Source organism: Puma concolor, chromosome E2, assembly GCF_028749965.1.
Source record: "Puma concolor isolate L17-30 chromosome E2, mPumCon1.1.hap2, whole genome shotgun sequence".
Taxonomy (NCBI): Eukaryota; Metazoa; Chordata; class Mammalia; order Carnivora; family Felidae; genus Puma; species Puma concolor.
In genome coordinates this window covers 1,821,144-1,842,569 of record NC_141681.1, presented here as the reverse complement: position 1 = coordinate 1,842,569, position 21,426 = coordinate 1,821,144, and the positions used below count along the sequence as shown (strand labels likewise).

The 21,426-nt window shown below is 58.8% G+C and overlaps 1 protein-coding gene and 1 long non-coding RNA gene across 3 annotated transcripts; one reads left to right on the top strand and one right to left on the bottom strand.

Annotated features, from left to right (window-relative positions):
- Positions 1-848: 848 nt before the first annotated feature.
- Positions 849-9,847, bottom strand: MVD (mevalonate diphosphate decarboxylase). 2 transcript variants are annotated; one of them, XM_086688707.1, is made up of 11 exons: positions 9,742-9,847; positions 9,353-9,451; positions 6,047-6,117; positions 5,569-5,683; positions 5,098-5,244; positions 4,176-4,375; positions 3,834-3,908; positions 3,510-3,728; positions 3,085-3,200; positions 2,087-2,195; positions 849-1,522 (listed from the first exon to the last, which is right to left on the bottom strand). In XM_086688707.1, exons 2-11 carry the CDS (start codon positions 9,396-9,398, stop codon positions 1,442-1,444), a joined length of 1,179 nt encoding a protein of 392 aa, XP_086544833.1. In that variant the 5' UTR covers positions 9,399-9,451; positions 9,742-9,847; the 3' UTR covers positions 849-1,441. The 2 variants fall into 2 exon arrangements, with proteins under 2 accessions (XP_086544833.1, XP_086544832.1); XM_086688706.1 differs by lacking the exons at positions 9,353-9,451; positions 9,742-9,847 and adding an exon at positions 8,432-8,590 and having other exon boundaries at positions 850-1,522.
- On the top strand, positions 8,539-18,289 carry LOC147573288 (uncharacterized). Its single transcript, XR_015244583.1, has 3 exons — positions 8,539-8,877; positions 16,889-16,974; positions 17,157-18,289. It is a non-coding gene; the product is annotated as an uncharacterized LOC147573288 (long non-coding RNA).
- Positions 18,290-21,426: the final 3,137 nt, after the last annotated feature.

Sequence of the window (21,426 nt, the reverse complement as noted above, 5' to 3'; positions counted from 1 at the left end):
CCAGACCAAGGATCACGCAGGTGGCAACAGGGGCCTCTCCGGGAGGTGTGGGCAGGCTGCGTTCCTAGAAGGGTTTAAAGGCCCAGAACCTTCACCACGCCCACACAATGGATGCCCCGCGAGGGAGCAAGGCCTTCTTGGACGCCAGTACCTGCTCTAGGGACGGTGGCAGGCCCAGCCCCCACTTCCTCATCCGGCCCAGGCACCCCTCTGCTCACAGCGCTGACTGGAGGACAGAAGCCAAGCTTCCGAGAAAATCCAGATTGCAAGAGCCTGCCCCTTTGTCATCCCCTCCACACTGCCCCTTGAGGGTGACTTCAGCAGTGGTGGCCCCGGCCCCAGCCCCGGTCCCTGGTGGGAGAGGGGCAGGGGTTCTCCCAGGTGCCCACCCGCTCCCAGAAGCCTGCCTGCACCACACGGACATTTTGGAAGTGGGGAAGGGTGGCATTCCTATGGTTTCATGATCCAGAAACTCCTGGGCTGAGGGGAATCATGTCCCTGACCAGCACTGCGGCCAAAAAACCCACTTCCCGCCTTCTTTTGTGGACAGGAACTTGAAGCAAGACCCGAACCACACCCCCACGCGTGTCAGGGCTTTAAGGATTGTGTCAGCCACCGAAAATGGGCCACAGTCGTGGCCACGTGCATGGCCAGCAGGTGACAGAGGGCAGCTTCTTCAGGTGCAAGCTGGCTCCAAGCTCTGCCCATCCTGCCCACACCCTCCAGCCTCTCAGAGCAGGGACCCCAGAGCACTGGTGGAGGAATCGAGAAGGCCCCAGTCAGGAGCACTGTCTTTCTTCCCAGCAGCCCACAGGGCTCCGGGGGTCGCACTCCCACCTCCCGCAGGAGACACACCGGTGTCTTTTTTTTTTTTTTTTTTAATTTATTTTTAAAGTAAACTCTCCAGCTGCCAACATGGGCTTGAACTCACGACCCTGGGATCAAGACTCCCACGCTCCACCACTGAGCTCGCCAGGCGCCCCCAGTGGTCATTTTACACAGAAACGTTCCATTCACACCTCGTGGCCTGCGTCTGGCAGAGGAGCCGTAGGCGGCTCTCAGGCTTCAAGTCTTCCAGAGGGTCCCTGAGGTCTGCAGAGGCGTCCTGTCCTCCGGCTCTGAAGAGGGACGCCACCTCCCCGTCATATCCGGCACGGCTGCCATCTGGGGCGGTGGCAGCGGCCCCAGAGGGCGAGGCCAGGGAGCCCCGTGCCATCCAGCCCGGCACCTGCTGGGGGGCGTGCGTCCGACTGCCCATGTGGCGCCAACGGTCACTCCAAGTGTCCCAATGTGGCCACAGCAAGTGGCCTGGCCTGGAGCCCGGCGGCTACCCCTCGAGCCCCCATTGAGCACAGACTCGCGGCCGCCACACCCAGCACCCCTGTCCTGGCGAAGCGGCCCTTGTCCCAGCGGTGGCTGGGGCTCGTCTTGGGGAAGGTGGTCAAGCAGCTGGCTTCGGCAGGCCGTTGGGGCCCAGGAGGTGGGCGTGAGGGTCGTCCAGCGTTTGAGGCCCGGGGCCCACCTGTCAGGTCGTGCCAACGGGAGAAGCAGGGAAGTGCAGGTCAGAAACTAACAGAGGCTAACAACCCGCGTGGGCCACTACAGGCACCCGGTCACTGGGCCTCCGTCACCCAGACCTAGGGTGGATAGCACGTGCAAGGTGGAAGGTGGAGGCCGTGGCCTCGGTGCTCAGGTCGCGGGACTCAGACTCGGGCAGATCCGAGCAGAACGCCGGCTCGGGCACTCTGAGTTGTGCCCACGTGGCGAGCCCCAAGGGTCCCCAGCACTTGTGAGTCTCCCTAAGTCTCCCCACTCAGCACTGGGGACGCCGGCGGTCCCAGCGTGTTCCCAAGTGCTCCCCTCGCTTGGCGGCGGGGGTGGGAGGGTCCCCAAACATCCACTTTGAGAGTAAGTGAGTGGACGGGACAAACTACACTGTACCAAACGCTCTGAAAACAGAAAGGTGGTGTCACTGTTACCACCAGCAAGCCGGCTTCCTGCCGGGGACAGACCGGGGCCGGGGAGCGCCTTCACCTGCCGGCAGGCTGGCCGTGAGCCCTCAGTGGGCCGGGCCGCTGGGCCTCACCTGCGTGGCGATGATGTACTTGACGCCGCCGGGGGTGGGATCCACATCCAGCGCGGCCCTCAGCTCGTCTGAGAGTGAGGCAGGCCTCACGGGCAGCCCCTTGAGAAACCTGGGGAGAGACGGGCCGCACGTCCTGAGCTCCTGACGGAAGGTGTGGAGACAGCAGTCTCAACACATGGAAGAGCAGCAGTGGCTGCCGGGGGCGGGGGTGGCACTGCCGGAGGGGAGGGGCAGGTCTCCTCTGGGGACGTGCACGGGCTCGGGAACCCAATGAAGTACGTAAAGCCACCGGTTGTGCCCTTCGAGGCTGCTGACGCGGTGAGTAACGCGTGACGCATATTTGACCTCACACACGCAGACACGCAGCCGGGCGCGCGTGCGCGAGAACCTGGCCGCGGTGGCCAGGAAAGGGGGACGAAGCTTAAGAGGGAAACACCCCGGTGCAAGTGTGAGTCCGTGGCCGTGTTCCCAGAACAGCAAAAGCCTGCAAACCACCCACGGGGTGACGAGGGCAGTGAGTTCAGAGCCTCCCACGAGGACACCAGCCGCCTTGGGGATCGTCCTTGGTCGTGCGTTCTGTCCATCTGGCAAGGAAGTCAGTCTTCCAGCCCCACCCCACCAGAAGTCATCAGTGTTGCCCCAATTACAGTGACAGAGAAACAACCCCGCGTATTCCCCGCAGCCCTAGCAGGGCGATCTCCCTGCACGGGGAACAGGGACCGCTGGGAGAAACGCAAAGGCCCCGTGGCCACCTCGAGGCTGGGGCCCTGCCCCACGGGAGCCATCACGCTGCGCACCCATGCACGCGGCCCCAGGGCTGTGACCTGTGTGAGAAGCGCCTGCGGTCACAGGGAGGAGCCCTCGGTCCCTGTAGAGATCGACGCTTGCCACGGGACACCCGTTCAGCACCACGGCCTCAGGTGCCACTGTCCCCAACCTCAGCAGGAGACCCTGCTCCTCCCCCGACGGCCTCCCAAACGCGGGAGCCCCCAACTCACTTGTCTCCGTTGGACTCGGGGGGAAAGCAGTGCCTCACGGCAGCCACGAACTCGGGCACGGTGTCGTCCAGGGTAAAGACCACAGCGTTGGGGCCCGCGTCAAACGTGTACGCCACCTGGAATCCGCGTGGTCAGCGTGAGTGTCCGCAGAGAGGCCGGCCCGGCTCACACCTGTCACCCGCCACGGACACCCGTGGCCGCCCGCCAACTCAGGACCAGCCGGGGGGGGCGGCGCGGGCTGCGGCCCCTCGGCAGCCACGCAACCGGCGCAGCAGTCACGAAGGCAAGCGCCCGCGGGCAGCGGCGTCAGGCAGGCGCCGGGAAGCCCGGTGGCGGGCAGGCCTGTGCTGGGCCACGGCCTCGGGAACCCGCCGCAGGACTTCCGCCCCCAGCCGCCCCCCCCCCCCCCCCCCCCCCCCGCTAGCCTTGGTCTGCCCGTGGTGGGCGTTGAAGCAGTGCACGAGGCGGACGATGCGTCTGGAGATGTCGCTGAGGTAGGAGATGGGCGGGAAGGTGTCCAGGCAGGTGGCGTGGAACTGGTTGCTGTCCTTCATGGTCAGCCGGCCGAAACCCTGGAAGTCCCGCTCCCGGACACAGTGGGTCATCTCCACCATGCGCCCTGGCACCACCGCCTCGGCCCGGAACTGCGAGGCACGGGAGATTTCGCTGAGCGGAGCACAGCGGCCCGGCCCCGAGGGACGCAGGACGCGCCCCGGGCGGCCGCCCGCCCCCACCCACCCCAGCCTCACCCTCAGCAGGGGGCTGGTCTCCACGCTGGTCTGCATGCCCGCCGTGCTGCCCATCAGCTTGCGCTCCGCGCTCACCTGCACCGAAACAGACGGCCTGGACCCCAGCCTGCGGCCCCCAGCCCGGAACACGCGTCCCATCCCATCCCGTCCCACCACCCCCCACCCCCGGGCTCGTGTGGGAACCGGGACAGCGGCGCCCCCGACCACAGAGGTCGCCCGCCCGGGCGGAGACGGCGCGGTCCTGGGAGCGGCAGCCCGGCAGCTGCAGGGAGCCACGGGAGCCACGGGAGCCACGGGACGCTTCCACCTCCCGAGGCAGCCGCCCCTCCCAGCCTCCCTCACCACAAGTATGAGGACTCGGAGTTCGGGCCAGTGTGACTCGGGGGCCACCTGCCGGGCGACGCTGTCCTTCCCGTCGGCCCGCTCCCCCATCTGCCACTCCACAAAGCCGCCGTACAGGCTCCGACAGGCGCTGCCCGAGCCCCGGCGGGCCACTTCCGAGAGGTCGCTGTCAACCCCGTAGACCCGGGCCAGGGCGTAGGCTGCAGGCACAGGGTACGGGACACAGGGTGCTCAGATGGGCAGGCCGGGGGTGGGTGGGAGCCTTTGAAAACCACGGGGAGCAGAGACCGAGGCAGAGGGACCCGGAGAGCGGCGTCAGTGAGACAGCTGGCAGGGCCAGAGTGGGGCTGGGTCTGGCCGGGGGGGGGGGGGGGGGCCGACGGCAGGACACAGAGCTGGGGGCAAGCTCTCTGCCCCCCCGGCCCCGGGCGCCCTCCCGGCCCCACTAGGCACCAAGGGCGGCTCAAGCAGAGCACACGAGCTGGCTGGGCAAGTAAGCGTCACCCCCGGCGTTCCTTCTAGGTCGGACATCGTGAGCCCACCGCCTGCCGCTGCGGTGCCCAGCTTGGCGCGGGTGGGGAGGGCGTCCCGGAGAGTGAGCCGGCGCGGGGGAAACAGGGCAGGGGTTTGGACGGAAGGAGGCAGACGGGTTCCCGGTGGGACTGTGGGAGCACCTGGGGCCAGCTGCCTCTCTTGGGATTGTGTCGGGTAAGCGGAGACACTGGCCTTCTCTTAGGCTTGAGCCCCTTTGGGATGGGTTTCTGTCACGTACAACCTGGAAGTGCCTGTACACAGAGCCCTAGGAGGTTGCATCGTTCGGACGTGTGGCGGGGACTCCCCGTAAGCTGCGAGAATGCGACAGCATTCGCGGCATGCACAGCGCAGCACCCTACAGGCCCTCGGTCTCCCCACGGGCACCCACCTAGGCAGGCATAACCAGCCGCGGAGGAGGCCAGGCCCGCGGCCGTGGGGAAGTTGTTCACCGATGCGATGTGAACCTTGTAGCTGAGGCTGAGGGGCGGCGGGTCCTCGTCGCCGGTGCTCCTCCGCTTCCGGGCCAGGCAGCGGACTGAAGGCGGAGGGGACACGGCCACTGGGCAGGTGGCCCCGACCTGCTCCTGGCATCTCACCCGCCGTGGGTCAGGAAGAGGGAGCGGCACAGCCGAAAGCCAGCCTCTGCCCCCAGCTTCTCCTGCAGACGCCCTTCTCGGGGAGGGGAGGGAAGGTCCCGGCCCCGGCCCCGGCCGTGCTCACAGGCAGCCCCCTCCCCCAGGGGGCCTGCAAAGCCAGCAGCACCCTCTGTGCACTCAGACCCTACAGACAGAAGAAGGGGCAGAGGGGAAGGAAGGGCTCGGCCCAGTGTTGCACACGTCCCCCGCGGGATCCCACTCACTCTCCCTGAGGCAGGCCTGGAGGCGTGGCTGCCCCACATCTTCCTCCCGGCCATTCAGCCAAATCCGGTCCTCGGTGAAATCCTTGCTGATGGCGGCCGTGGTGGTGGTTTTTAACTGGGAGAGAAAACACAGGGGCCACCGCAGGGACGGGTGAGGGGTCAGCGCGCCTTTCCACTGGGGATGGCCCTTCGGGGTCTCCCGCTCAGGAGCAGGGACGGCCTTGCCGGAGAACTGGGCCGTTGAGGCCAAGGCAGGCCGGGCGGGCAGTGAGGAGGCCCCAAGGCAGGTGGCAGGCTTGGCACCAGGCCCGGACTCCGGAGGAGAGCTGGGAGCAGGGGCCTGTGCGCAAAGAGCAGTCCTAACAGGGGGCCGGGGAACTGTTCACCGGCTGGGAATTTATTGCTACAGTTGTTAAACAAAAGTTCAGCCAAAGCATGGTAAATATTTACGTTGCGTTCAGTGCCCATTCGTACTAACCTGGTCTTGGTGCAAGGTGACGCTCAGAGAGGAGTTGATGGGCAGGACCAGGTCCTCATCGCGCTTCCCCCCTGGAACAGACAGCCCAAGGCCGGGCCGGTCCATTGCCCAGCGCTGCAAACCATCATGCTGCCCTCGCTCCTCCCCACCAGTGCTCCCCAGTTACCCTCGCTGCCAGCCCGCTCTCTCCCCTCCGCCCAGAGCCTGCTGCCTCACTGCACAGTGTTAAGTCCTCTTCCTCCTGTGCCCTCGCCTTCAGGAAGTCCTCCCGGATTTCTCCCCACTTCACCAGGCTCCCAGTCCCAGAGCAGAGCTGGAGGCCGGTCCATCCCCTGTTTCATTGCTTGTTTTATCTTCCGCCCCTCGGAGCGGCCTTCCAGGCCCCGAGCACTCTGGGTAAGGCTCTCGCCTCCCAAACAAGGGGAGCCCTGGTTCCAGTCTCCGCTGTTGCTCCCCGGAGACACTCAGACCGGCCCCCTCCCCCCGCCCCGGCTCGGCAAAGGGAGCTTCCCACGAGTGGACGGTGGCAGGGCTCTCTGCTAAGCACCCGCGTCGCGCTGCACTTGTGTGGGGCCTCGGGACAGCGGACGGTCACCGGCGGTGCTAACGACAAGCCCTGGCAGGGGCTCCCGGAGCGCCCAGAAAGGGACCCACTTCAATTCACCCAACGGACTTGACGAAGGCGCGAGAGCCGTTGCAAGGAGAGGGGCGGCCTTTCCAGCAAATGCCGCCAGAACGACTGCACATCCACAGCCCAAAGCGCGGACCCAAGTTTCACACCTTGTACGAGAAAGCAACTCAAGACGGAGACTTGAACCTCAAATGAAAAACTATAAAACCTTCAGAAGATCTTCAGGTTGGAGAGCCAAGTAGGTGAGTCTCAGACTTGACCCCAAACGCGTGAGCTTCACCCCGATTTTGAACGCTACAGCTCTTTGAAAGACCCCGTTAGACGGCCGAAAGATAAGCCACAGATGGCGGAAAACATCGCGAACAGCCGACGAAGGATTAGGACGCAGAGGACACAGCAAACTCCCAAAACTCGACGGTAAAAAAGTACACAATCCAATTAGGACACGGACATAAGACGCGGGCAGGTGTTTCACCAAAGAGGACGCACAGGTTACAAACAGCACGGGAAACGGTGTCCGGTGTCACTGGCCGGTCGAAAATCATGGAGCAAACCCGCGGTCAGAGGTCACCCACCGATCAGAATGGCCGAAGTAAAAGCCAGTGACGACACCAGCGGCCAGAAAGCTGCGTCGCCCACGCGTCGCTGGTGGGAACAGAAAGTGGCAGCCGCACGTCAAGTTCAACAGTTTCCTTACACAACTGAAACACGACTACTCTACGGCCCAGCAGTGACACTCCTGGACACTCATCCCCAAAGAATGAAAACCTGTGTTCACGCGGCTACCTGCACGCGAACTTTAGAGCAGGTGTCTCCACGATACGCTGGGACAGCGACCTTTCAAAAGGTGTCTGGCTAAGCAGAGCGTGGGTGTCCCCGCCGGGGAACAGGACTCCGCGCTAAGGGAGCAAGTAACGACCCAAGCCAGCGCCCTGGTGATTCTCCAACTCACGGCGAGTGACGAGAGCCACTCCCAAGGCTCCACACGAAAGGAACCCGTGGACTGAGCAGTCTTGAGAACATGACGGACTTGGAGAACAGGCTCCAGGTGGCCGGGTTCCAGGACTGTGGGAGCCAAGCCCCAGGGGTGGGTGTCCCGGTGGACACTGTCCCCCGCCCCCACGGTGGTAAAACTCCCCCTGTGGACTCTGTTCCTCGTCCCTCCACCTGGGGGGGGATGTCCCCAGCGGACCCTGTCCCCCAACCTGCCCCCCGGGGGAGTGGACGCCCCCACTGCCTTGGACCCTGTCTCCCGTCCTGCTCCGGGGGGTGGACGTCCCTCGTGGACCCTGTCCCCTGTTCCTTCACCTGGAGGTGGACCTCCCGCGTGGACCTGTCCCCCGTCCGGCCCCCTGGGGAGTGGACATCCCCCGTGGACCCTGCCCCCCCGTCCAGCCCCGGGGGACGGATGTCCCCGGTGGACCCTGTCCCCATCCTGTCCCCCGGGGATGAACCACCCACCCCCCCCCCGCGTGGACCCTGTCCCCCGTCCCGGAGGTGGGCCTCCCTTGTGCACCTGTCCCCCATCTCGCCCCCCCCCCGGGGGGTGTGAACCCCCCACATGGGCCCTGTCCCTCGTCCCTTCTTCACGCGGGGGTGGACGTCCCTCGTGGACCCTGTCCCCCATCCCAGAGGTGGACGTCTCCCGTGGATCCTGTCCCCCGTCCCTCCATCCAGGGGTGGACCTCCCGCGTGGACCCTGTCCCCCGTCCGGGCCCCGTAGACCGTGTCCCGCGCCCCGGCCAGGCACTCACAGTACTTGATGACCGCGATGTTGACCGGCGCGGTGCAGGTCACGACCACCAGCGGCTTCTCCTCGGAGGCCATGGCCCAGAAACACTGCGAGCTGAGCCTGCAGCTGGCCCGGCCGGCACCTCACCTGCCCCGCGATTCGCCTGCAGGGAAGCTGTCTTCGCTCCGTCCAATCAGCGGTGGGCCCGGCCACCGCTCCACTTCTCAGCCAATGAGCGGGATCGGACGATGGCCTGCTGACTCTGGGTCCGCCCCCGTGGGCTAGCGGACACGCACCTCCTTTGCGCAGGCGCAAGGATCAACCCAGACGCGGCGCACTCAGACGCCGAGTGTACGTAGGCGCTGGGACTGCGCAGGCGCAGGGGTCTGCGCAGGCGCGTGGCGTCGGACTTCCCTAGAGCGGGCTTGGACTCCAGCTGAACCCGGAAAGTTCCCGCGGGCGGACGCGGTAGGGGACCGCACCCTGAGGGACTGTCCGCCCAGGCTGGGCTCAGGGGGCCCGGGGGCTCAGGCGCCTCAGTAGCTCCAGACGAAAGACGGGGTGACGGCGTCAGGGGTGCCGCCGGGGCTGAAGGGCAAGTCCCCCGCGCCCCGGGACAAGTCCTCCCCACGCCCTGCTCCCAGGACAGATCCTCCCCGCCCAGGGTCCCCAGCGCCACGGGACAGGTCCTCCCCACGCCTCGTCCCCCGAGGTCCCCGAGATCTGGCGTCCTCAGGGGACGCACCCCCCACCTCCGGTACTCGCCAGAGCCCCTGGGCTGGGGGGCGCTAAGGGATGAATTGCTCCAGAGCTGGGCTCCTTCAAACCTCTCCTTTTTCTGAGCTCCAGATAAGCAGGTGTCCTTTTTTCACCGTGAAGGCGGATTGTCAGATCTCTGCACAGGGACTTTTCTATTGTAAAATATTCATAACGTAACACTTACGGTTGTAACCATTCCCAGTTGTGCGGTCCTGTAGCATTAAATACATTCCCGCTTTACAGCCATCACCACCATACAACAGCAGAACTTTTTTATCCTAAACTGAAAGTCCAGCCGTTAAACACTAACTCCCAGTTTCCCTCTTCCCTTTCTAAATGTTGAGTTAAAAAAATTTTTTTTTAATGTTTTACTTATCTTTGAGAGAGTGCGAGTGGGTTGGGGCAGAGAGAGAGGGAGGCACAGAATCTGAAGCAGGCTCCAGACTCCGAGCTGTCAGCACAGAGCCCGACGCGGGGCTCGGACTCACGGATCGTGAGATCATGACCTGAGCTGAAGTGAGAAGCTTAACGGACTGAGCCACCCAGGCGCCCCCAATAAATGTTCATTTTTACCTTTAAAATGGCCCATTCTTCAGTCGAGTTTGAGTACGTGTTGTGAACTGTCCCACCCCCGGCCAGCCACCCGGCTCTCTTCCCAGAAGGGTTAGTGTGACCCAGTGCTTGAGTGTCTGTCCGGGAACAGTTTCTGTGTGACGATACACAGGGACCTTTTTCCACTTAGATGCTTCATGGAGATCATTCCACTTCCGAACAAAAGTGCTCCCTGGCTCTGCTGTCCACATGTGTCTTAATCTTTCCAGCCCGCCCCATGTTGGTGCACAATTAGGTTGTTACCAATTTTTTTTTTTTTTATATAGTATAAGCTGTTTTTTGTGTGTTAGTATTCGTGTAGGAGGAATTTCAGGAATTGTAATCACCTGGTCAAGTAGAGCGTGTCAGGTATAGGTAGCTGTTGGCAAGTTCCCAGGAGGAAGTTGAATCGGTTGTTGAAGGCTGGTCCCCAAAGCGTGGGAGCGTGCTCACCCTCTCCACGCAGCCCATCGGTCTTAAGGTGAAAAACCGAATCTTACTGCTGTTTGCATTTGTATTTCAGATGGCTGGTTTTTTTAGTTTTTCTTGCAATCGTGTTTCCATTTCATGCAAAACGGCTGAAACTTGTTTTGCAAGATTGGTGGTAGCTTGTTCCTGGCATATTCTCTGAAGAGAGGGTGCCTGTGAGTCTCGGTGACTTCTGTTCGCCAAGGCAGTGGTGGAGACGACAGCACCGACATTTATTAAGTCTACAGAGTGAACCGCCTTCCCCAAATTCATCTGTGGAACCCAGCCCCCAGCGTGATGCTGTCGGGAGGCCATGAGGTCAGGAGGGCGGAGCCTCGTGATGGGATTGGAGCCCTTGCCCCTCGCGCCCTGCGGGGACACAGCAAGAAGACGGCCGTCTGTGCCCTGGTCTTGGAGCTCCAGCGTCCAGGACTGTGAGAAACCAGGGGGTGTTTGTAAGCCCCCCAGCCTGTGGTGGTTTCGTCCTAGCAGCCTGGATGAACTAACATAGTACTGTATATACATGATTTTAAAAGTCAGTTACCAGACCACTTCTCCACTTACCCACCTCCAGGTTTGGCTCATCAAAGGCAACCACTTTCAAATCTTTATTTCCCTCCATATTTCTTTTTTTAATATATAATTTTATTTATTTATTTTAGAGCGTGAATCAGGGAGAGGGCCAGAGGGCAAGAGAGAGAATCCCAAGCAGGCCCCACACTCAGCAAGGAGCCCAACGCAGGGCTCAATCTCACCACCCAGGGATCATGACCTGAGCGGAAATCAAGAGTTGGATGCTCAGGACGCCTGGATGGCTCAGTCGGTTGAGCGTCTGACTTCAGCTCAGATCACGATCTCAGGGTTTGTGGGTTTGAGCCCCGCGTCGGGCTCTGTGCTGACAGCTCAGAGCCTGGAGCCTGCTTCGGATTCTGTGTCTCCCTCTCTCTCTGCCCCTCCCCAGTTTGTGCTCTGTCTCAAAAGTAAACATTAAGAAAAATTTTTTTTTTTAATTTTTTTTTTTCAACGTTTATTTATTTTTGGGACAGAGAGAGACAGAGCACGAACGGGGGAGGGGCAGAGAGAGAGGGAGACACAGAATCGGAAACAGTCTCCAGGCTCTGAGCCATCAGCCCAGAGCCCGACGCGGGGCTCGAACTCACGGACCGCGAGATCGTGACCTGGCTGAAGTCGGACGCTTAACCGACTGCGCCACCCAGGCGCCCCAAGAAAAATTTTTTTAAGTGAGATGCTCAACTGAGCCACCCAGGCGCCCCTGTTTTCTTCCGTATTTCTAAACAACCTGCTCATATTCTTTCTTTCTTGATTTCTTTCTTTCTGTTAAGTTTATTTATTTTGAGAGAGAGAGGAGGGGAGGGACAGAGAGAGAGAATCCCAAGCAGTCTGTGCAGTGACAGTGCAGAGCCCAGTGAAGGGCTCGATCCCAGGAGCCATGAGATCACAACCTGAGCCAAAATCTGGTGGGATGCTCAACTGACCGAGCCACCCAGGTGCCCCTCTTTCTTCTTCTGATTTTTTTTATTCTTTTTTTTCAGTTTTAGAATCTGTTGATTGCCAGTGAGCAGAAATAAGGGATTCTCTTCCCGCCACATCCCTTCCTGCCCCGTGCTCCCTGTGTAGGCACAAATGTCTGACAGCATGCTCGTGGGCAAAGGTCCCTTTATGTAATGGAGAGCCTCGAATGAACAACGCCCGTACACAGGCCGGATGCACATCCACACCAGCACCTTCAGCCCAGGACCCACCCACATGTATGAAATTAACTCATCGTAGGGCCTCTTGGGCAAATGAATGAAATAAATGCTTTTCTCCTACTCTCAGGTTTTGTCATGTAACTTGTGGGGTTAATGCCTATTGGGTCGCAGAGAGGATGGTAAACCAGAGGTCACATTATTCTGATTCTCTGATTTGTTCCATTCAAGTGTTTCAAAGATGTGTGTGCAGAACAGGGAGTGAAGCTTGACATCTCAAGGCTCACTAGCAGGGGTGAAGAGTAGGGGTCCCTCCTGCCAGCCGGAAGCATCTTCCACGATGGTCGTCAGGTTTCCTTTTTTGTTTTAAAGCATTGTTTAAAAATTGTGCTAAAATATACATAAAAAAGTTTACCACCTTCACCACTTTTTGGCCAGCGCAGGGATGTTAGGTTCGTTCGCTCTGGGAGCACGCGTCACCGCCACCTGCCGTTCACCGAACTCTGCCACCTTCCCCAGCCGGCGCTCTGTCCCCACGAAGCCAACTCCCCGGCCCGGCCCGAGCCCCCGCACCTCCCATCCGGCTCCCGTCTCCACGGATCCCACTCTTCGGGGGACCTCGTACGAGTGGGACCCTCGGAGTGTCCTGTTGTCACCGGCTTCCTGCGCTTGGCAGGATGTCCTCCGGGTCCATCCGTGTCGTACCAGCTGCCGCTACTTCCTTCCCGTCTTAAGCTTCAATAACACCCCCTCGCGTGGACGGCCCACACGGGTTCGTGGATTCATCCACCGAGGGACACCTCGCTGGCTCCCACCTCTTGGCTGTTGTGAGGGATGCTGCCGCGCGCACAGGTGCACACGTACCTGTTCGTGTCCTTTTAGTTCTTTTGGGCGTCTGCTCCCCGGATGGAGTTGCTGGGTCACGTGGTGAGGCCATTGCTGAGTCTTTGAGGAACCGCCGTGCCGGTTTCCACGGCAGCTGCACCTTTCACACCCCCGCTGACCGTGCACGGGGTCCCCGTTTCTCCACGTCCTCGCCAACACTTACTAACTCATCTTTGTTATTTGTTTACGTATTTATATTAAAAGGGAATATTTATTTTTTTATTTAAATCCAAGTTCGTGGGGTGCCTGGGTGGCTCAGTCGGTTGAGTGTCCGACTTCAGGTCGTGATCCCTCGGTTCGTGGGTTCGAGCCGTATGTCAGGCTGCGTGCCGACAGCTCAGAGCCTGGAGCCTGCTTCGGATTCTGTGTCTCCCTCTCTCTCTGCCCTCCCCCATTCTCACTCTGTCTGTCTCTCTCTCTCTCTCTGTCTCTCTCAGAAATAAACATTAAAAACAACCAAGTTAGTTAACATAGAGTGTAATAGTAGTTTCAGGAGTAGAATTAGTGACTCATCGCTTACATGTAACACCCGGTGCTCACCCCAACAAATGTCCTCCTTAATGCCTCTCACCCTTTACCCATCCCCCTACCCACAACCCCCCCAGCAGCCCTCATTTCTCTGTATTTAAGAGAGTCTCCTAGGGTTTGTCTCCCCCTGTGTTTTTATCTTATTTTTGCTTTCCTTACCTTATGTTCCTCTGTTTTGTTTCTTACATTCCACAGATGAGTGAAATCATATGATATTTGTCTTTCTCTGACTTACTTCGCTTAGCATAATACCCTCCAGTTCCAGCCATGTAGGTGCAAATGGCAAGATTTCATTCTTTTTCATCACCAACTAATATTCCCTTGTATGTATATACCGCATCTTTATCCATTCATCCATCAACGGACATTTGGGCTCTTTCCATCCTTTGGCTGTTGTTGATAGTGCTGCTATAAACATGGGGGTGCATGTGTCCCTTCGAAACAGCACACCTGTATCCCGTGGATAAATGCCTAGTCGTGCAATTGCTGGGGTGTAGGGTAGTTCTAGTTTTAGTTTTTTGAGGAACCTCCATACTGTTTTCCAGAGCGGCTGCACCAGCTTGCATTGCCACCAACAATGCAAAAGAGTTCCTCTTTCGCCGCGTCCTCACCAACATCCGTTGTTGCCTGAGTTGTTAATGTGAGCCATTCTGACAGGGGTGAGGGGATATCTCATTGTGGTTTTGATTTGTATTTCCCTGATGATGAGTGAAGTTGAGCATTTTTTCATGTGTCGGTTGGCCATCTGGATGTCTTTCTTGGAAAAGTGTCTCTTCATGTCTTTGCCCATTTCTTCACCGGATTATTTGTTTTTTGGGTGTTGAGCTTGATCAGTTCTTTATAGATTTTGGATACTAACCCTTTATCTGATAGGTCGTTTGCAAATATCTTCTCCCATTCCGTCGGTTGCCTTTTAGTTTTGCAGATTGTTTCCTTCGCTGTGCAGAAGCTTTTTATTTTGATGAGGTCCCAGGAGTTCATTTCTGCTTTTGTTTCCCTTGCCTCCGGTGACGTGTTGAGTAAGAAGTTGCTTCAGGCAAGGCCAAAGAGGTTTTTGCCTGTTTTCTCCTCGAGGATTGTGATGGCCTTCCCGTCTTACATTGAGGTCTTTCGTCCATTTTGAGTTTATTTTTGTGTCTGGTGTAAGAAAGTGGTCCAGGTTCATTCTTCTGCATGTCGCTGTCCAGTTTTCCCAGCACCGCTTGCTGAAGAGACTGTCTTTATTCCACTGGACGTTCTTTCCTGCTTCATCGAAGATGAGTTGGCCGTGTGTTTGTGGGTCCATTTCTGGGTTCTCTATTCTGCTCCGTTGATCAGAGTGTCTCTGCTTGTGCCAGTACCGTACTGCCTTGCCGATTACAGCTTTGTAAGACAGCTCGAAGTCCGGGATTGTGACGCCTCCTGCTTTGGTTTTCTTTTTCAAGGTCGCTTTGGCTATTCGGGGTCTTTTCTGGTTCCATACACGTTTTAGGATTGTCTGTTCCAGCTCCGGGAAGAGTGCTGGTGTTGTTTCGATCGGGATCGCCTTCATCTTTGTTTTAATAACAACCCACCCTGATGGGTGTGAAGTTCCAGGTCTCCCTTTAAGATAAGCTCCCAGTGCTGACGAGAGTGAGTGCAGGGTGGTGTTCCTCTAGTGTTAGTGTGCACATGATTCCTCCAGGGAAGCGTGTGGGAATTCTGATTCAGGAGATCTGGGGTGGGACCTGATAGTCTGCGTTTCCAGCAGGCACCGGGCATGCCGATGGTGGAAGCTGCTGGCCGAGGGCCATGCCGTGAGCAGCAAAGGTGGGTGGGGGGAAGCAGGTGGGCTCGGGGTGAAGCAGACCTGGATGTAGCTGCAGCCACCCCAGCCTCCTCCTCTGTGAACTGAGAGCCCTGCTCTGTCCTGGAAGTGCCAAGTGCAGGGCTCAGACGCCAGCACAGAAGAAATGACAGCCTTCCTCAGTAGCTGCTGCTTGGCCCATCCCTGAAGCAGAAGGAGGAGGGGGGTCCCCCTGTGCTGTCATCAGGCACGTAGACGGGATGGAGGCATAGGGACCACGGGTCACCTCCAGGCTGCAGGCTCCGGAGCCCGACCTTCCTCCAGCCATTGGTGCCTCGGAGTTTCGGGAGAGCAAGAAGGGCCTCGCTGCTCGGTCAGCGAACACCGATCACGGGCCCGCCCGGTGTCACGATGGTGTGCAAAGTGCAGGTGCAGGAGTGCGGTGAGCTGAAGCAGGCGACGACGTCCTGGCCCAGGAAGGGGGGCCTTGCCTCGGGGCTGTCACACTGCTGCCTTTCCCTCCTGCCCAGTGACCAGAGCGGGACCAGAGCTCGGTGTTCCCGGGTCTCCCGCACAGTGATCCTCAGAGCCTTCAGCTGCCCAGCTCGTCCACCTCTGGCCACGTGGCCCCAGCCTGCGTGTCGGGGACTAAGTTCTTCTGTGAATTATTTCACTTATGCTCACGAGAGACCGTTGTCTTAAGCTGCCAAGGCAGCTCAATGGGGCATGCTCGGTGTCCTTCAGTTACCCTGGGAACCGGCCCAGCCTCACCAGGCATTCCCATCTGGAGAGAATGATCTGAGGCCGATGGCCCAGAGCTGGGGGCTGGCAAGTGTTTCCCGGCCCGGGACCTTTGGGAGCTGCCTGCTGAGGGGAGGGAGAGCTGGACCACGCCCCGTAATCACTGCTGGGGGATACTGCCCGTCCCCTCCTGATGTCTCTTTCTTCTCCCAGGGCCACTGTTTCTTTGTAAAGTTTTTCCGTTTGTTAAGAGATGTTTGATGCACATAAAGAACACAGATCATACAGTCATTTGAAGCATCAAAATATGGCCCCGCAGCCACCACCACTCACTTGACACTAACCAGTCCTCTGACCACCGTCCCTCCTGGGTCTGCTCACCAGAATGCCAGTTGGTGGGTGGGCTGTGCTGTCCCTGTGTCCCTATCGCTGGTGGCCCTGTCATCCGTGGCCCAGTCCCTGTGGCCCTGCTGTCCTTGTGGCCCTGTCCCTGTGACACTGTCCCTATGGCTCCGCTGTCCCTGTGGCCCTGTCTCTGTGGCCCTGCTGTCTCTGTGGCCTGGTCCCTGTGGCCCCCTCCCTGTGGTCCTATCCTGTGGCCCGGTCCCTGTGGCCCTGCTGTCCCTGTGGTTCTGTCCCTGTGGCCCAGTCCCTGTGATCCTGTCCCTGTGGACCTGCTGTCCCTGTGGCCCTGTCATCTGGCCCGGTCCCTGTGGCCCTGTCCCTGTGATCCTGTCCCTGTGGTCCTCTCCCTGTGGTCCTGTCCTATGGCCTGGTCCCTGTGGCCCTGCTGTCCCTGTGGTTCTGTCCCTGTGGCCCCCTCCCTGTAGTCCTGTCCTGTGGCCCTGTCCCTGTGGCCCGGTCCGTGTGGCCCTTTTGTCCCTGTGGCCCTGTCATATGGCCCGGTCCCTGTGGCCCTGTCCCAGTGATCCTGTCCCTGTGGCCCTGCTGTCCCTGTGGTGCTGTGGTCTTCTGAACCTTGCTGTTCGCACACACGCTTCCGTCTCTAAGGACTGCACTGTCTTCTTTGCAGGACAGATTCATTGTCACGGATCCAGCACCAACTTGGCTGCAGCTGAGCATCTGAAACCGCCAAGTACCTGCTGACATCCCAGGAAGGTGAGAGGGTAGCGGGGTTGGGGGCACAAACGGGAAAAGAAGCGTTCGAAGGGTGGGCGTGCTCCAGACCGGCAGAGAAAGGGGCTTGGGCCACACTTGGCTTAAGGACTGGTACAGGGGTGCCCCCGGCCTCCACACTTTCACACCTTCCAAAGTTACCCTTTCATTCCGTCCCCACTCAGGAAGTAGCTGTGTGACCTTCTCATCATCACAAAACAGAGGCTCTACAGCCATTGGATCTTCTTCTAAGTTATCGGGGAGGCAGGAGGCGACCCCATCCTCAGGAGATTGACAGCCTACCTGCGGAGATGAGGTAACTCCTAACAAGTAAACAGTGACACAGCAGAGACAGTGGCGTGCTGCTGGAGATGCTGTAAATACCGAGGTCCCACAGACCTGGAGAGAGGTCCGGCTTTCGGTCTGGAGATGACATGGTTGTAACTGTATCTTGAGCAAAGATATTTGGTGACATGGATGGATTGGAGCAGGGAGACGCCTAAGGTTATCACGGTAGTCTATGACCACTCTTGTCTGTTGAGCCTACACGGTGGTAGTTTGTGACATCCGTCATCTATAGTCTGTCACAGTCGATACCGTCTGTCATCTGTACACTATGATGGTCCATACTGCCTGATACCCACAGACTATGATACCCCGTACCGTCTGTCATCTATGGAGGGTGATAGTCCGTACCGTCTGCCATCTATAGATATGATAGTCCATACTGACTGTCATCTGTAGACCGTGATAGTCCGTAGCATCTGTGAAATACAGAGTGTGATAGTCCGTACCATCCGTCATCTATAGAGTATGGTAATCTGTACATCCGTAGAGTACGATAGTCCGTATAATCTGTCATCTACAGAGTACAATAGTCTATATCGTCTGTCATCTATAGAGTTCGATAGTCCATACTGTCTGCCATCTATAGAGTCTCAAAGTCGGTACCATCCGTCATCTATAGAGTATCATAGTCTGTACCGTCTGTCATCTATAGACCACGATAGTCTATACCATCTGTCATCTGTGGACTATGACAATGTACACCATCTGTCACATGTAGAGTCTGATAGTCTATACCACGTTCATCCAGGGAGTATGACATTCCATGCCATCTGTCAGCTACAGACTATGACAGTCCGTACTATCTGTCACGTACTGAACGTGAGCTTGTATCATCCGTGGACGCTGATAGTCTGTATCGTCTACTATCTGGAGACGTGATCGTCTGTATCCTCTGTAGACTGATCATCTGGATCATCTGTCATTTATTGGCAAACTGTGATGGTCTGTGTCATCAGATTGTAGACTGTGATATAGTGTGTCATCTGTCCTCTGTAGACTGATGTTGTATCATCTGTAGACTGCAGTAGTTCGTATCATCTGTCTGTATACCGTGTGGTCTGTGACTTCTGTCTTCTCTTGTGACACAGACCATGGTGTCTATAATGGAAGTTCCGGACCAGTATTGGAGGGTCAGTAAAGGGAATGTGAGGCCTTGAGAAGTGTGTAGGAAGAAAGAGGACATGTGTTGAAGCCTGGAGGTAGAGACTAGGGGACGAGACACGTGAACAGTCACGGCAAATTCCACTCCTCATGGCAAATTCCGCTCCTGAGCGTTCTAGAAAGTGCCAGTAACCGATCTGTCTGACAGAAGGCATCCCGTGGTTGCCTGGGATGGGGCTGAGGGCTGGGTAGGCGGACTGCGGCATGAGGAAGCTGGGCGGGTCGTATGTCTGCTGCATCGAGTGGGCAATGGTGTCACGGGTGCGCACAGGTGTCCCGGCACATCTCCCCGTGCACTTAACGACGTCGGACGGTTGGCCGTGTGCCAGTCACGCCTCAGTCCGGCCGCCTGGTGACACCACCACTTTCCATCTGAAGCACCAGGTGGGGGGCTATGAACTGAGAGGATGTGGTCACTGTCTGCTGTAGACTTACTGCCCTGAGTGGGTTCTTGCCGATGTCAGAGGACGGACGGATGTTGTCTTTGCCAAACTGCTCATCTAAAAATATTCGCCCTTTGGTTTCCGAACCAAAATGCGCTCTTTGAACCAGGCCTGGACACACTGACCCCCGAGTCAGATGCCGGCGAAGGCGGCACAGGGTGGCAGAGCGAAGGTGACTTTGGGGGAGGGCGGAAGACGTCACCATGGAAACGGTGGGTGCCGGGCTCCGCCCGTCCGGAGGCTTATGTTTACCTATGTCCTTGTTAGCTCTCCTCGGACACAGGACCCGCAGTGACATTGTGGGGCTGCACGCAAGGTGAAAGTGGGGTCTCGTGTCCAAGAAGTACGCAGAATTTCGAGACGAGCCCAGCAGGGCATCTCCCTGTGCACGTGGCCTTCCACGGGGTCGGCCCCCCCGACAGAGCGCCTGGGAGGGAGCGGCTTCTGCCAATGCCTTCGCCTTCGCCGCCCCTGTCTGCGTGGTCCCAGCTCCTCCTCTTGAGATCAGCGGCGTTTTCTCAGAACCGTGGGGTCCCACTCATAGACACCCGTGTCGGCCGCGACACAGGAAGAGAGATCAGGCTTGAATCTCCACCCTCCCCTGGCCGCTGGCTGCTCCATTCCCACCAGGCCCTTCCTTTGGGGCCTGTTCGAGGCGCCGTGTCTGCCACGCAGCAGGTACCTACTGTCTCCTCTCGTCCGTCAGCAGAGAGAGCACGAAACAGGACTTTACTTACAGGCTTTTTAATACAGTTTATGTATTTATTTTGAGAGAGAGAGAGAGAGAGGCGGGGAGGGCAGAGAGAGGAGAGAGAGAGAATCCCAAGCAGGCTCCACACTGGCAGCGCAGAGCCCGACGCAGGGCTCGAACTCGCGAACCACGAGATCGTGACCTGAGCCAAAACTGGGAGTCACATGCTTAACCGACTGAGTCATCCAGGTGCCCCTATTTACAGGCTTTTAATCCATTTTTTATTTGTTTATGCTTCAGGTTTATCTTGGGGCTACGTGAGGTGCAGGGTGATGGGGGTGCGGTGACGGGGGTGTGGTGCTGAGGACGAGGAGGGGGCAGACGTTGATTTCTGAGCCCAGTCCAGGGAGGGCCAGCGGCTGCCTGTCCTGATGTCGGGGAGACTGAGGCGCTGCCCCGACCGGTACCCCACCCATCCCCGCAGAGCAGAGCTGTGGTCTCCAGCAAGAAAGGAGCGTGAGGGTTCTGGGGTCCGGGGGAGGCTGCCTCATTCAGGTCCTGGTCCCGCCGTGTTGCAGCCGGCGGCCCCCGAGCGGGTGAGTCCTCCTCCCGTGCCTGTGCTGCCTGCCCTGAAGCGGAGCTAGGACAGCGCCAGCCTCAGAGCCCAAAGGTCTGACTCCGGGAAGGCTGCTCACAGCACACGGGCACCTAAGGGGCCACATCTGTGTTCCACTGTCGACATCAGATTACACGGTTTTAAAAGGGGGGCTGATGGGGCGCCTGGGTGGCGCAGTCGGTTAAGCGCCCGACTTCAGCCAGGTCACGATCTCACGGTCCGTGAGTTCGAGCCCCGCGTCAGGCTCTGGGCTGATGGCTCAGAGCCTGGAGCCTGTTTCCGATTCTGTGTCTCCCTCTCTCTCTGCCCCTCCCCCGTTCATGCTCTGTCTCTCTCTGTCCCAAAAATAAATAAACGTTGAAAAAAAAAAAAAAATTTTAAAAGGGGGCTGAGTTGTCCTCTGAAAATTTGCATGTTGACATCTTGACCCCCAGGACCTCGAGATGCGACTTTATTTGGAGACAGGGTCTTTGAAGTGGCGATTCAGTTAAAATGAGGTCAGCAGGATGGACCCTGATCCCAGTGACTCAGGGAGAGAAGGAGATCAGGCACAGATGTGCTCTGAGGGAGGGCCACACGAGGACACAGAGAGACGATGCCTGTCTGCGGGCCACGGGGGCCTCAGTAGGGACATGTCCATCGCGGGCCTGTAGCCCCAGGACTGGGAGAGAGTAAGCGTCTGAGCTCTAAGCCCCCACCTGTGGGGCTTTGTTGTGGCGGCCCCAGCAAGTTGTTCGGGAGCTACGACACATCGCAGTCCCCGAATACTCGGGAAGGGGCGCTCACAGGTGCTCACGCGTCCTTCACCGCAGACTCTGGCAGGGGCCTCCGTCACGGCTCTCACCACCTCACACGCACCCCTGTACGCACCTGCCGGCATCTGCCTGCCGGTCTTTCCCCGAAAGGTTTATGGTTCCAGCCGGAACGGTGTGAGGTCTCTGGGCGTGAACCAGAAGGACCAGAGCCGTGAGCCCCAGAGTGTGGAGGGCCGTGGCCTGGGCGCCGCGCTGGGCAGGTTACCTGCTACCCGTTCGGCCCCCAAGTCCAAGTGTTAGTGGCGACGCCACACCTGGCTCCGGAGAAACCCTTTCCCAGTCTGCCTTTGGACTCGTCACTTCCCGGCCGCTGCCCCTCGGCTTCCCCCGTCTGTGTTCTTCCTGTGTTTCCCGTCTTGTTTCTCAAAGCCTGGTCAGCCC

Bases quoted from the DNA above. Each gene is read 5' to 3' on its own strand.
- MVD (XM_086688706.1), bottom strand. From the start codon at position 8,504: ATGGCCTCCGAGGAGAAGCCGCTGGTGGTCGTGACCTGCACCGCGCCG. The intron at 6,118-8,431 runs GTGAGTGCCTGG...TGTCTGTTCCAG, and splicing joins CATCGCGGTCATCAAGTACT to GGGGGAAGCGCGATGAGGAC. The intron at 5,684-6,046 runs GTTAGTACGAAT...TTTCTCTCCCAG, and splicing joins TCACCTTGCACCAAGACCAG to TTAAAAACCACCACCACGGC.